Genomic DNA, 16,014 nt, shown 5'->3' with positions numbered 1-16,014 from the left:
ATACTATCTATTTACTATCTAAAAGAAATATCCCAGAAAAGTGGCCCAATCTAGGCTAATAGTCGTTTTTTTAACTTTTATTACCACAGTATTGGGTAACGAAACGCCATCAGTAACGTACATCAGATGCAGGAAAGCTTTTTCGATTTAGTAACTTGGAAAATTAACGCCTAATACAAATGTTATTCTGATTCCAGACACAATTTTTTTTCCACAATTTGTCTTTTTCATTATTATATTTATTATTATTATTATTTAAACGTACGCCGGAATGGAAAATTTAAGAACTAAAAATTATAGTACATCTCCCAAGCAGCAGATGGCAGCAGCTGACTCTTTGACATGTAGAGGAAGCTGCATGGTTTGTGTCTAAATAAACTCATGTGTCATATAGTTGGCGCCACTTATTGAAGCCAATAGCTAGATGGCGTCGGCAGGGAAGCCAAATGGCGGCATTTTCGAATCCCTTAAAGTGCCGTTACTACGCTGTTCTGCTTGTTTTGTGTGTGTGTGTGTGTGTGTGTGGGATTCCCTCTTTAACAGCATTTCCCCGGAAACGTTCCTTTTAAACGGAAGCCCACGCGAATTCGGTTCGATTTTGAACCGGTTTAACCACCCTGGTTTCGACAACAGCCAAGCACCTGCTGCTGCTTCTCGGGCTTCGCTCGCTGGCTGGTGTTACATCCACGAGGTTACATTGCACAGGCCAATTCCCAATTCCACCCCCGTGCCAGTTTCGCGCTTAATATCGATCCTGGGCACGCGCCGTGCGCCCCAGCGCCAACGAGTCGAATCGAGTTCGAAGGAGCAGAAGCCACTGGGCGCCCGCTTGAGGCGACGAGTTGCTCATGTGGTCGGTGCCACTCGCAGTCGTTTGTGAGCGTTCGCAGCGCAAGGTACTTACAGCTCCAGCTCTCCAAGCCATCAACTGGGATTGGAACTGAGACTGGGACTGAGACTCTCAGTCCACAGCTCCCAAGCTCCCGCTCTCACCAGCCTGGCTCGGAGAGCTACCGAGAGAGAGAGAAAGAGACTCAAACACTTACCCAGAGAGAGGGAGAAAGAGAGAGAAACGAGAGGGAGAAAGAGAGACAGAGACAAGAGAAGAATTCAATTACCACCAAACTGTTTTGTTGTTGTTCTTGTTGTGTCGGAACTAAAGAATTGTTGTATCCTTTTTTTTTGCTGTTCATAAAGTTGTTGTTAAAGTGCGAGTGCAAAGCGAAGAGAATAAAAGAGCAGATAAACAGAGAAACTGAGTGATAACAAAATTCTCACAAAAACCAAAGAAACGAAAAAGAAAACTTATATCGAGTTCGATTTGTTGTGCCAATTTGACAGAGAAAAAAAGCAAAAGCAATTTTCCTTTTGCTGCTGAATCCGAGAGAAGTGTCCCCACTGCGCAGGACTGATGGGAGCGTGAAAGAGTTCAAAAGAAAGAGAGAGAGAGAGAGAGAGAGAGAGAGAAAGTGCGTGCGCAGAGCCCCCATGTGGACGAGGGCTGTTGCAGGGGGAGTGAATATTTGCGGTCTTGCGTGGGAGCTGCTGGCCCAAGTAACGGAACGGAATGAAACGAAAAGACACGAAACGATTCGAACGATACGACATGGAGCTAGCCAAAACCAGAGCCAAGTTGCAGCTGATATTTTCGAAGAGCTGGGGGCAGAGAAGCATGAGAGACTCCATTACAGAATGGTGGGGGGTGGTGGCGGAAATTATATAACTTGATACATTTTCAAATGGGTGAAAACATGGAATTGTGTAGTTATAGATGCCACTCATTGAGTTTGTGGGTGATGTACGATGCAATTTACAGCGATTCTTTAAAAAATCCCAGCCGCAAGACAACCAACGAGTACGGGACACACACACACACACACACACACGCAAAAACAGAACATACAGTGGCAGTGGAGAGGCGAGAGCCCTAGCGCACTCACTTGCTCTCTCCCTCTTCCTCTCCATCAGTATTATTCTCTCTCTCTGCGTTTCCATCTACTACGTTCTACAATCAAATACTACGACGAAACACACACGTAGACACATACACGAGCAGTCGGATTCCACAGTTGACGTTTTCCGTTGCATAGCTTTTGGGGCAGCGCAAAAGGAAAGCCAACGCGGAGGAAAACGCAATCAGAGACACAAGCAGTGAAACAACTTAAGCGCCACAAATCGAAATCAGAGACCGAGCCAAATCGTAACGAAAAACGAAACGAAACGAAACGAAAAGCCCACGAAACAGGGGACAAAAGAAAGAACCCACAAGAAAAGAGCTATACAAAAAGAAAGATACAAAGAAGTTAAGGTTTTTTGTTCATTCGTTCGCTTGCTAATGAATTTTTCTGTTGTTGTTTTTTTTTTGATTTCTTGTTGTTGCCGCCGCTGTTGCCTCGTTGCCTCGTCATCGGTCTGCAGTTGCAGCATAGTGTTAAACGAATAAGCCACCAAAGCAAATACTCGTACAATTAACCCGAGCAGCCCGAGACATCCGTTCAGAGACAGCCGCATCTGCAGCCAGAGGAGCCGGATTCCCTTGGAGAAGGAGGAGCAGTTCGACAAAGACAAAGACCAAAAGAAGGCGACACAGCCGCACAGCACAGCACAGCACAGCACAGCACAGCAGAGCCGAGCAGAGTTGAGCCAAAGGCCGAAAAGAGTGCGAACAATGTGCGCCGCTCTGCGTCAACGCAATTTGTGGCTGCGGAGCCTCTGGGCCGTCGCCGTGGTCGTCCTGGCCATTGGCACTGTTCAGGTGAGTCACCCAGTAAAGCATTCTTGTCCCAGTCCCAGTCGCAGTCCCAGTCCCGGACCCACTCTCAGCCCCCTCTCAGTTCAGGTCCCGGCCAACGAAAGAGTACGCCGAAACCGAAACTGAAACTGAAACAGAAACACAAATCCCAACCACACAGCCAGCCATAAACATATATAGACACACACAAATACGCTAATACGCACAGAGAGGCACATACACACACTCACTCAGTGAAAGACAAGGAGACAGATACACAAACACTCGAGCAGGGACCTGTGTTCTGGCCGTGGGCAAAGCAGCCGCAAAGTATGCTTCGAAAAATGTGCCATCGCTTAGCAGCGCACCAGCAGCAGAGGCAGCAGAAGTAGCAGAAGTGGCAGAAGTGGAGTGCGGAGGGTGGTGTGTGCGGAGGGAGGTGCCATCCACCAGCTCTTGCCAAAACTAACCAGTCGACAGAAGGCGCGAGTGTGCGCAAATATTGGCTTAATTGAACCGTTTTCTTTTCGTCGTCTGTTTCGTTTTTCGTTTTTCGCCTTTCGTTCTGGCTTCTGAAATGGCCTTTTTTGGCCGAAATCAGCTTACACAACGCTGGCACGGCCCAGACAGCAGTTAGCAGCTGCCCTCCAACCAAGTTGCATATGAGCAGGGGCAGAGCCAGCCGCCCCACAGCCATCGACTGTCGGGAGGTGCACTGTCCGTCATCCAACTAATGATGGCAGTTAAGCATTTTGATTTGGTGCCACCATAAATTTCCCTATCATTTTAGCTATTTTCCTTTTAGCTTCGGTTTTCTAAGCGAAGAGTAAAGAGACACAAATTGCTCACAATTAGAAAGGAATCATCCTGGAAATCGAATGCAGACCAGGATGGGGCCGGTAGCAGTCCCTTCTTCAATATCAATTGATTCCCTTTCTCAGATACCAGTCCCTATGCCGTTCCCATTCAATTGCTTTCAATTATTACCAAACTCAGCAGCAACAGCTCGGATAGACCCCAAGCTCTGAGGGATAATCCACAAATTGTGCGGTTTCCTTCGTCGAGCTCCTCAGATTACGACTTGAATAGCACTCTCTATTGCCGCTTCCACTGCTTCCACTGATTCCACTGCTTTTTCGTTTTTCTCTTCTGCTGCGTATTCATCAATTCCTGGACAGGCACACAGATACGAACGCACACAAACACACATGCGTAACGGAATATTGTTGGCTTAAACTGGAATGCTTTTTTGAAATCATTTCAAAACAATTTCAGCTCGGGGTCGAGACGTCTCCCTGTTCCTGCTCCAGCTCCTGCTGGTACTTCTGTCTGTTCGCACTGCTCGACCCACAATCAACGACGTGCCTGGCCTTAACAATTCTCCGTATTTTCTCTTAAATAACTCAAAGCAATTTGCCTTGGCAACGGACAACGGACAGCGGACAGCAGACAGCAGACAGCACCGGCCCGAACTAGAGCGTTTTGTGGGGAGACAAAGACCTTATCAAATTCATATACATTCAAGCTTAAGTAATGTAAAGAAAGGAGAGCAGAAGGTGGAGCCGGAGATGGAGCTCTGAAGGATGCGAATCCTGGCCAGGGGAGCAGCTAAGCTGCTTTATGGGGGCGCCTTCTCTTTCTCCTCCTTCTCCTTCTCCTCCTCTTGCTGCGGCTTCTGCTTTCTGCTCCTCTTTTACTCTTTTCAGGGCTTGTGTTTTGTATGCAGTCTGCAATTTGTTGTGCCTTCTTTCATTCACCCCGCCGCTTCATCGCCGCCGTCTCTTTCTATATGTGTGTGTCTTTCTCTTTTGTTGGCTGATACTTTAATGCCGCTATTCATGCCAGTATGTAGTTTGTTGTTGGCTCTGCTTTTGCCTGCAGTTTATGACTGGGTCCAGATCCAGCTCCAGCTCCAGGCATCGGGTGGCTCTCTATATTTTACCCCATGCTCAGTTCTCTCCTTGCTCCTTGCTCCTTGCTCACCTCTAGCCAGCAGCTACCGCTAGCGACACCATCACCGTCACCGTTATCAGTGGCACGCATCGCATCGCATCGCATAGCACTGCCCGTCATCGTTTTGTGGTTGTGCGGTTGCTTGCGTGGTTGCTTGCACTTGGTCGCGCCCTCCCATTCTCTCTGCCCTTCGTCTACCCTTTCTCCTTGCTTGCCCCTCTCCCCTGCCTACCTTTCTCTGCCCTTCCACACCTCTCATGTGCTCCGTCTCCCCGCTTTCCTTGTACTTGCATTTTTTTCAGCTTTTTCCACAACGTTTTTTTTTGAAGGACTTCACGTTCGTTCATGGCTGACTCATCCATGCCATAGCGACATAACTACAGGATGGGGGTTGGGGTGGACACACAATGTGCAATATGCCCGAGCATCTCCCCAAACACTCGATGCACCCTGCACCCCCCAGCACCCCCGTATCCACCGTGGCACAGCGGGGAACACGCAATCGTTGCTGCCAAACAACCCATACAAAGTTCCACTACTCATGAGGAATGGGTGGGCCATGGGACATGGGGCAGAGGGTATGTGCAGGGTACAGGGTACAGGGTGCAGGGTGTCGTTGGCCATTTGATTGTCGGCTGGGAACCGGGAACAGTTGGCCAACTTTAGCTGTCCTGAAACCTCCTCTGCTCCCACTGGAACCACCCGCCCCGCTCGAGCCTGGCTGGAACTCACCGAACTGCACCGAAGTCAACTGAATTAGTTGGTTCGCTGCTTTGCTGGATGGGTACAGAAGGGAAGAGCTGTCCGGGGGGAGGGTGCATGAGTTACCCTCTGTGCGAAAATGATTCATCCGGGAATGCGATCCAGCCACCAAGCGGAATTTCTGTCCCACCCACGGTCAAACTTTTCGGGGAATTCGCATTTCGATCCAAACTAATTTTCCGCATCGGGAATCCTGTGGCCCACTAGTACCTAAGCGTCCTCTAAATTAATCATCGGAAAACTACTTACTTAGCCCCTGCATAGCCATATATGATGATTCGATTCGATTCGACTCGGTTGGATGGTCAGCAGTCCCATCCTGCTCGGCGCTCCTTAGTGGCCGGCTTAGTCCCAACTACTGGCTGAGCATATGCCATTCCTGCAGCGAAGGCTCCACAGCTTTGCTTGGATGGAGATTCGTCGCTTGGAGTGGGTCACTCTAGATCACAGATCTTTCGGTGCTACGTCTGCTCTATACCTGGCTGAAGGCTCCCATAGCCTGTGTCATTTGTCAGTCCAAAGCCTCTTCATGACTCGTTCATTGGTTGTGGCATCGGTGTCGATGTCCCATCGCAGCTCTCACTCACTCCATCACTCATTCGCTCCACAGTGGAACACAGAGACAGGGCCAGATAGAGGTAGAGTAGCTGTGCAGTGACCCCAACTTCCGTACAGTTTTCCCTGTTTCCCCTCGCGGCACAGGTCCCTTTCCCCTTGTCCCATTTCCATTTCCACATCTGTGTCTGTGTCTGTCCCTGCTTCGAACTCGTCGCTCGGGCTTGCTTCGTTTGGGTTCCGCTGGTTTCCTTTGGCTTTCATGTTGGCTTGGATCCACATGGACATCGGTATAAGCTTACGTTTGTCCTGCCATAACCTCAGTCTGCCATCCACTCTGCACCCTGGCTACCCCTCGTCCCATTACTAGTGCCGTATCCTGTTACAAAGCATTTACGCTTCAATGATTTTTTTCGATTATGCATTTTGCTCATTTCAACGTTGACAAAGGCATTGCCTACCCAACCACCGACACCCCCACACTGCCCCTCCCTCTCCACCACTGAATGATTGACCCCTCCATCACCCTTCACCCACCACCCATGACCACCACCACCACCAATACCCTGGCGTACCCCTCGATTGGCTTAGGCTAATGTGACCATTGTCTGTGTGGCTCAGTTGATGTGTCAGAGTTGCCAGAATTAAGGTTAAGTGTTGCCACTGCCCCATAAGAGAATGTTCTCTCCCTTTCTCTCTATCCTTCTCTCTATATAACTATTCTTCCTCTATATATATATATATATGTATTTAGTATAGTATAGTAAATGTGTGTATGTGGGTTCCGTTCCTCTTCAAGCGAAAAACACCTTCACGAGCAGCATCGAGTGAGATATAGGATTGCGGTGGGGGGGGTAACTGAATTCAATGCTAGGCCCAACGTGGGTCAACAACTCTTATCCGGCCGTCAGGCGCAAGGTGACAGCCCTTCAGCGAACAGGCAACCCTAGGCCATCCTATGCCGCCCTATGCCGCCTTGGAAACTCTGACGATGGCAGCTCTGATAATGATGATGACGATGACTCACAATTGAGTAAATGAAGCAGAATGAATGACAAACGTAAAAGAAACGAAATGAAACCAAATGAAACCAAATGAAATGAAAAGAAAGGAGGCATAAAACTGTCGCTGGTAGAGAAGCAAGTGAAGGAGAACAAAATTAGAATCTAAAGAAAATAGTCAAAGGGATGGATGTTCAGGATAGTTCGGTGTGGCATATTCTTTTCGAATATAATTCGGACTATCTGGATCGGCTGGACTATCTGGAACTAGATCGATAGATCTTTTTTGTTCAGGGCAGATCTCTTCTCTTACATATGTATGCATGCATTTATCCAGCACATATGTACATGTGTATGCCTCACACTCTCTGCTCTTATTCCAGGCTGATCTAGTTCCTTCATTCCACACGACCGCACACTCACGACACTCACGACTCTCACCTCCCACGCAGCCCTGAAGAGAACAGGGGTTTACACTAACAACGGCACCCACAACGACAACGAAACTCAACCAATGCAAACGATGGGGCGATGCAAACGATGGTGCGATGGGGCGGCGGAGTGGGATAGGTTCAGCGGTTCAGTGGGTGGATGTGGATTTGGGGGGCCAGGCAAAGACTGCTCGAATACGAATATAAAAAGTTCATCTGCCTCCCGGTTCCCAAACGCCTCTCTTCCCATTTTATGTTGCACGTCTTTGGCAGAGCCGTGCGGTAATGTTTTATACATTTGTATGGCAAACATTTACGGGTACGAGAAGGAAAACTTCCCAAAAACCAAACCAGAAAAGAGAGAGCGAAGTGTAGTGGTGGAGGAGAGGCCCACGCCTCAGAGCGTGGAGCGGGCAGCGGGTGGCGGGCAGCGGACAGTGGGGGAGTAGTGGAAGCGACAACGTGCCGAGCTAGAATTGTGGCAGGTGCTTGAATTTGGCATTTTGTTGACTGAGCCTGAACGACTTTTCTTGTAGTTTAGCCTCAGCCTGCGCTTTAGCTCCTGCCAGGGATCCAGCCTCCAGCTTCATTCTTCGCTCCAGCTTCATCCTCGTCCTCAGAATCCTCTTCAGCTTCTTGTTCTTAAGGTTGTTGTTTCCACAGCCGCATGCATTATTTGTTCGAGTGGCTTCTCGGTGGTTTCTGTAAATTCACTGGGGTTGGCGCTGGCGCTGGGTCTGGGTCTGAAGGTGTCTGATGTGGCTGCCGCTTCCTCGATGCTCAATAGTTCGTTGCTGATTTCATTTAAGTGGCACGAATGACATTCCACCCACGCCCCACCATCCCCACGAAGTCACGTTGGTACGAATATCCGCAATAGGATTCTGATTTGGGCTAGAGCTGAGCCCTGATTCGACGCATACGCGGGGAATAAAGCTTAACTCGACTCGAACCGGCTCGACTCGAGTTGACTTGACTTTTCCACTCGAATTGCTTTGGCAAAGCTTTTCTGGAAATTGAAAATGGCAAGCAGATGCTGGACGGAGAGGCGATGTGGGAGAGCGGGCACTGAGGAGGCGGGACACAGAGCTGAGTGGCGGGAACAGAGCAGCATTATTATCGATGGTGTCATTAGCAATGAGCATCGAGTGGAGTCACTCGAGGGAGCTCCTCGAGGAGGCTTAGTGCGAATACATTTCCTCGAACGGGCTGTGCCTGATGCCAGGATGAGATGCAGCAGAGTCCTGGAAATGAGGGCTGATTGAAATGCGTAAGGGGAAAATGACCATCAGATGAACTATGGGAATGCAGATGCTGTTTGATCAAAGAAGCCGAAGGTTCCCTTCGCCCTGATTGGCTCATCAATAAAAAGGAAGAAAATTTCCTTGAATTGTTCCAGCATTGCCATTCTGACAATTGGATATAGATTGTTAGGAGTAAATAGATATCGTTTGATACTTACTTAAGCCAGCTCAATTGATTTTTAGAACCCACTCGCATGACTTTTAATTTATTGCGGAACCAGCAAAAAGCATTAATTTTCCCCTTAATTTTCCAGTCTCTGCTACACTTTCGTGTAATCGAATTTGCGATTTGCAGAATCCAGTCTATTCATTTCAGGTCTTCACAATTTTAAAATCCGATCAGGTTCACCTCTCGCCTGAGTCCTAATTGATCACGCACCCGCACCCAATCAGCAAACAATGAACCCGTAATTTTCCAGCCTCTGCCACACTTTTGGGTAATCAAATTTGCGATGCGCAGATATGCCCGTGTCCCCCCATATTCCTCTGCGAGTATATGCATCAACATCGGCAAACAAGCTGCTAATTACGTGACCCAATTAAATCTAAACACACACGCCCACACGGCCACACGCCCATGGGTCCAGAGGGGAAGCAAATTTTCGTTGGCTTTTCCAATGATTTTTCGCTTATTTTTTGTTGGCATTTCATCTGTCGTCTGACGGCGACAGTAGCAGCATAAGAGTGTGGGAAAACTCGGACTGAAATGCTGAAAACTCACACACACACACACACACATACACAGGCAAGAAAAAAACCGAAATGTTTATTTGAAATGTGCGCCAGGAAATACATTTGGAGCAGAGCAGTACCAACATCTAACATCCAACATCCAGCACCCAGCACCCAGCAAGCCGTAACGGGAGCGAGACCAACAACATTTAATTTTGCTGCCTTTTTGTGCGGCATGGAAAATCCAATTTTATTTGCATTTTCATTAACAGCAAATAATAAAACGGAAATATGATTTTTATGCCATTCCCATGCAGAGTGGTGCTGCAGGAGGGGAGTGGAGCGGAGCGGAGCACGAAGCCGAGCCCGGACCTGGAGCCGCGCCCGGAGCAGCTGCTGCTGCTTCCCTCTCTGCCGCATTGCCCCCTCTGGCCACACTTTACGGCTGTTCCCAGTACCCTGTCCATAAGCCGCCCACTTCCAGGCCATTACAACGTGCATTTCCGCTTTTTCCGCTTGCTGTTACTCCTCTTCCTGCTCCTGCTCCTGCTGCTGCTCTTGCTGCCTCGACGGATTCTCTCTCCTGATGTTTTTGCAGTTGTTGGTGGGTCTGTTGGTGTAGCTGTATTTATATTGGTGTGTTTGTTGGTGGTGCAGTTCTTGTAGTTTCTGCCGCTGCTGTTGGATGATTATAAGCAATTTGTGTTATAAAATCGCAATATTGCATTTTCGGCTGCGCTTTTTGTGACCTCTTTCCATGGCTTCCTGTTGACCCGTCGCACCACCCCCCTCTTTCACCATCCAGCCTCTTGCCGCTTGCCACTTGCCACTTGCCACTTTCCATTTTCCACTTTTCTGCCGGCTCCACGATTGGATTACTTTTCAATTGGCAGAGCTTTCGCATCCTTGGATTTTCTTTTGAACATAATAAGTTTGTATCATTTACTATTCGCGCTTTTAGGACAGTCCAGTCCCCAATGAAACGTTTGGCACAGTACAGTCATGGAAAAGGGTTTATTGGGAAGATATGTGATCGTGAATTAATATTCCAATGCATTAGAAAAGGTAGTTTCATGCAGTGTCTTGATCAAGGTATTCAGCAACCATTTAGCATCGACTCAGAGATCACTCACTTAGCACTCATTTATTGTAGGAATATGCATCCATATATCTGCACAAATTATTCAATAGTTTCAATTTGAAAAGAATGAATTCACAATCAGTTATCTTCTCAATGAATCGAACTCTGAGAAACGACAGACCATTCATTCATGCATCAGCCGGAGTGCCGGACTATAATTCCCTCAGGTCATTGCTTGACCTCTTCTCTCTTTCTTTTCATTTCATTGGCAAATGTTGTCCGGAGAAAGTTACAGATGGCGAAAAAAACCTGGGAAGAGAGAGTGAAAGAATGGTGGGAGTGGGAGAGTGGCTGGGGTGGGACAAACATTTGACAGAGCTAACAATGAAAGAAAATCAAAGGCCAAGCCCTTCGAAAATCCGCCGTCGGGCAACTTCAGTTTGACACTTTAATGCATCCACACGCCCCTTTTCACTCTCCCAATTTCATTCCCATTCCCTCTTTCCGCCTCTATCTCCCCGCCTTCTCGTCATTCCCTTCGCAATCGTCGAGCTACTCCCGTTCGTCATCATCAGCAGCGGCCTTGCCTTGGTCCTGCTTCTGCCTCTGCCTCTGCCTCTGCTCCGGCTCTAGATCCATTTCCTGGCCCGACTCTATTTACATCTCCCATTCGTGGTCCCCAGTCCGAGTCCGTGTCCTGGCATATTCCCCAAATCCCATTTGGCTATCAGCACGCCGGCAGTTAGATCCCCAGAAGCGGAAGGGGCAGGAGCAAAGGCAGGGTGCACATCGCTTGTTGTCAACTGACGCCCTCCGATCCAACGGACCATTTGAGGGCCATAAAAGTGGGCTATGCGCCTCATATGGAAGAAAGTCTGGAAGGGAATTACGAGGGGTGCGCAGAGTGGGGACTAAGGGTGGCGCTAGAGTGGCGAAAATATGGTGAGGTGGAGGGGAAGAGGGGGCGTGTGGCAGTCAAGTGAAGCGCAATATTTGTCACATAAAATTTGCTATTAAATTTAATTTTATTTGCACATTCATTCAAAATAACACAAAATACATACATACTCGTATATTCGAAGGAGAAAAGCTTAAAAATCGTGGGTGTCAAGATGGGAGGGGTGGGGAGGGCAGCCCGAGTTTGTTACAGAAATTGATTTGATGTCAAAATTTTATGTGCGCGTTTGCAGATAATGAAATTTATCCGCACAGACATCACAGAGATAGACAACAGTGAAGGATAAACCACACAGACGGAGACGGACAAATAATGGATAGACATCTCAGTCATTCGTTCATTCGTTCATTCGTTCACCCACTCTCTCAGTTAACCAGTCCGTCCGTCCGATCGTCCGACCGTCCTTCCCTCAGTCAATTGTACGTGCAGACAGGTCCATGTCTGAGCAGGGACAGCAGCAGCAGACGAGTCAATGGGGATTGAAGATTGATGTTGAGGATGACGATGATGATGATGATGAGAAATGATGAGAAATTATGAAACTAAACGAACAAATGAATCTACTTAATGATGTGGAAGTGTTTGTGTTATCGCACTTAAAACTCGATGAACAGCGGACATCGGCACAAGACTATCGATAAGGATAGTAGAGTATCGCTTGAGGATACTATGGGATACGTTAGGGTTAGGGTTCATTGAAAGATGGCTTCAAGAAGATTCATTGATTCCTATGTGGTTACATATGTATGTATGTAAATATGTAAAATGCATGTGCGTAATGAACATACATACGTATGTAAATGACTCAAAGTTCTGGTGTCTCAATCGATTGGTACTGTTTTTGGTTCATTCTCACGGATTGAGATGTAGAGGGTAATACAGTGAGAGGTAAGGGCGATGAATCATCGCGTTTTTGCAGGAGAGACCGAATCAGATGCCTCGCTTTTGGTCTGCTTTGGTGCTGTGGCATGCAACCGCAGAATGTGATCTAAACGATGCCAGCCTCTGTCGCTATTCCACGCCCCATTCTGTGGTTTGGCGGACTTTGTCTGACACGTTCCGCTCGTTGGAGGAATGGGTAATGACTGCGATGGAGACGGCAACGCATATTGTTTCGCCCCCCCCTTGGTTGGCCTCGTCTCACTTAATAAAATAATGTTGTATGCGTTGCGGCGCATAATGGTCGACACACCAACACACACACACACACACACTATGAGGGAAATGCAAGTCTTGTACTGGTGGCGTCTCTATTAAATTCATCTGCTGCCACCAAATTTCCAAACCTTCAACCATCTCGCCTCGCCTCCCAGATGTGGCAGCAGCAAGTTAATGGCCAGCGAAGGCCCAGGCATGGACCCCTGTCACAGTGTGCGTGTGTGTGCGGGTGTTTGGATGCCTTTCTCGCTTGGGTTCTATTAGGCACAAGCAAACACAGACACACACACGGACATCGCGCACATACAAATTGTGACTTGGTGTACTTTATCGTTTAAATATTTCAAGTGCCATACCCACAAGAGTACACACCCACACATCTACACATCCACTGGGAGGAGTGGATCGAAAGAGAAGGCGAAACAAGCTCATCGTGTTGTCTATGCAAGGCACATTATGTGTTATGTGTGTGTGAGTGTGTGTATGGCACTTGGATGCGACAATAGCCACCAGACGACAGCCCCACTGCCACCCCCACCCCTCTCCCTCTGACAAGACAAATTTTTAGTGCTGCAGTCAAAGTAATGACTTTTTAACGTCTCGCATGCGCGATCCAGTCTAGTTTGGCACTGTATGCGTGGCGGCCTCTGGCGGCCACATGTGTCGCCACCGCACAGCGGTGGGGCTCCGCGGAGGAAGTCAAAGGAAGGTGGAGGGGCACCGCAGGGGCGGTGGGTAGCAGAAGGTAACCATAAAAGTCAATTGCCATTTAAGCGCTGATTTGTGCTCTTTATTGATTAATAGTAATGTACGAGGACAGAGATAAGGAAGCTAGAGAGACAGAACGAGATAGAGCGAGAGAGCGACAGAGAGCTGCGATATACATGTACTTACGGTATTATCGATAGTTGTGCTCGTATCGCATAATCGAATGGCTTCATCGATGCATGTTGTAGTCGTCCGGCGATGTTCCACGCACTTTATGAACCACTCGAGCGGTAAATTTGATGATGTACAACATTTGACCCACAATCCTGGCCACACTCTTCCCCTTCATTCATATCACGCTCACTTTTATTATTAAATTTCTGCGTCTGTGTGTGTGTGTGTGTGTGTATGTATGTGTGGAGCAGCGCTTATGGGCAAACGAGTGTGTGGCCAGCCAAGCAGAAAACGACTAAACTGAGTTGAAGGAGACACAACTAGCACGGGAGGTAGGGAAGAGGGGTAGATTATAAATTTATAGAGAGGACCAGAAGCCATGGCTCTGGCGGGGAAATGTGGGGGCGAAACTGAAAGCATTCCCTGCGGTTGTGGAAGGAGAAAGAATTTTCCATTGAGTTCCGATTTTGTGTGTTTAAGCCACTCGACAGCCGAACAAATCAGCCCACCACATCGCTCACCCCACCCGAACTGGCCACGCCCATGATGGCGAGCAGGAGCAAAATGCTTATGTCGTAAATAAATCGGACATAGAATGAAACAAACGCAAAGGCAACAGAAACTGCGCACAAAAGTATACTACACAAGTCAGTGTTGCGAGCTGTGCATTGATCTGCGTGTGTATTGTAAGTCTGTATGTGTCTGTGTAAAGGAGACGAGGATTTCGAGCGCAAATAAAAGCCTATTGATATTCGTCTCTGCCTCCCCGTCGCCTTTGATGGTGTCATATTATGAGCTCGGGGCCAGGATATGTACAAAATACTTTATCGCTGGCTACCCCTTTATTCCTTTGACCATGCTTCGTGTGTGCGTGTTAGTGGGACCCGGATCAAGGTCCAGATCCAGATCCGGATCCCCAGGTGGTGGGATTTTAGAAGGGTCCTCGAAGTGGGGGCACAAATACAGTGATTGAGAGGCGACTGTTCTGCATCTGTTGTGATTTTGCGGTTGACAGTTGAGTTAATTTGTTTTCCCCTCCTACCACCTCTTTCACCGCACCAACCCTCATATACCGTCTTTCAGGGTGTGTGTGTGTGTTGGTGGGTTTAAGTAGCGGCAATCGCTTTTTAATATCCCTTCTCAATGATACGGAAAATTAAGTGGTTAACACTGAATGCCAGAAGATAGTTTTTTCCTTTCCATTTTTTTGCTGATTTTCTGTTTTTCCGCAGCTTTTGTTACCATCTGTACCCCAACCATTTTGGGGCAATTCATGTGTGGTTAGAGATGGGATTAAGAGATGGGTAGAGGGAGGAGAAGAGATATCCTACCGCTAAGCCCTTTTTCGGATGAATTTCGTGGGGAATCGTTTGCTATATTTGGCTTAAATGTATGTCAATCTATTCCATACTTCACTTATGGAAAGTTTAATGGCAGCCATAGAATTCCATGAACAGGCTCTTCAAGCTACCGAATAACTTTAACAAGCCAATTATTGAATTAAAGCTGAATAAAATATCTTTGCTTTCTCCAAATGTCATCGATAGCTTGTTCATTTTATGCTTAATCGAATAAAAGCTCTGCAACCCATCTCCTGACCCACTGGGCACCTCAGAGTCCTGACACAATCCGACAGCGACCTCAGCCAACAAGCAAACCCAAACCCGAAACCAAAACCCAAATCTAAAGTTCACACAAACCTTCGCGCATGCAAGGACCTGTTTGTGCGTGTGTGTTTGTATGTGGCTGTGGTGTTGGCAAAATGTTGATGTCGACGTGTTTTTAATTTAAATTTTTGCCTTTTGCTATGCTTCGTTTCGCACGATTCGGCATTTTGTTGCTGCTGCTTTTGCTCTTGCGTTTGCTGTTTAGTTATTTCGCCTATTTGCATTTATCTTTGCTCTTTTTCCCCTCATGGAAAGGCCAGGCCCTTGGTGGAAGGGCCCTTGCCCTGGACAGAGCAACTTTCGGCCAGGCCACGATTTCTAATGTTTATTGTGAATGAAGTGGAAAGTGGGGAAACAGAAAGGTCCGGATAAAGAAGAAGCCAAAGCTTAGGGTAATATGCATATGTATGTACATAGTAGAAGGCAGGATTCTCCATCTGCAGTAGCCTGATGGCTGGATCCTGGCATGGAATTGGGATTGTTCTGCTCTGCACACTTTGGGCAGCTTTGTTTGGGGTGTATTTTGTATTCATAATTTAAATGAGTTGTTCCTGCTGAGTTTTTGAATATTAAGTCAATCGGGCTTTCAGTTAAATGTTTTTGGTGATTGAAATGGGTTTGGGTTCGGGTTCGGGCTCAGATTTGAGAAAGGACGATTCAATGGCTTGAAAGCTGAATCTGAATCTGATTTTGAATGCGAATGCAAATGAATGCTCGACCTTGCCACACTCGCACAGTCACAGCCGTAGATAAATGTGTTTTCATTGTGCAACACGGTGGCAACAATAACTATTGTCTGTCTCTGTATGTGTGTGTGTGTGTGAGTGTGTGTACCCATAGGGAGCTGTTGGGAAATGGC

General features: G+C 47.6%; 1 protein-coding gene across 9 annotated transcripts in view; it reads left to right on the top strand.

Moving 5' to 3' along the window:
- Positions 1-792: 792 nt before the first annotated feature.
- Positions 793-16,014, top strand: part of Appl (amyloid-beta-like protein) — a 52,106-nt gene continuing 36,884 nt past the window's right edge. For 6 of the 9 annotated variants that reach the window (XM_015185927.2, XM_015185922.2, XM_001354462.4 and 3 more), the window contains exons 1-2: positions 793-896; positions 2,419-2,755. In XM_015185927.2, the coding sequence (XP_015041413.2) occupies positions 2,669-2,755 (87 nt within the window). In that variant the 5' untranslated portion in view covers positions 793-896; positions 2,419-2,668. Of the gene's footprint in view, positions 897-2,053; positions 2,201-2,418; positions 2,756-16,014 lie in introns of those variants that run through there. The other 3 variants (XM_033382392.1, XM_015185921.2, XM_033382393.1) reach the window with 2 other exon arrangements.

The sequence above is a fragment of the Drosophila pseudoobscura genome, chromosome X (genome assembly GCF_009870125.1).
Source record: "Drosophila pseudoobscura strain MV-25-SWS-2005 chromosome X, UCI_Dpse_MV25, whole genome shotgun sequence".
Classification (NCBI taxonomy): Eukaryota; Metazoa; Arthropoda; class Insecta; order Diptera; family Drosophilidae; genus Drosophila; species Drosophila pseudoobscura.
Note: the sequence above shows the minus strand (reverse complement) of the source record. Positions and strands in the feature narration are given on the sequence as shown.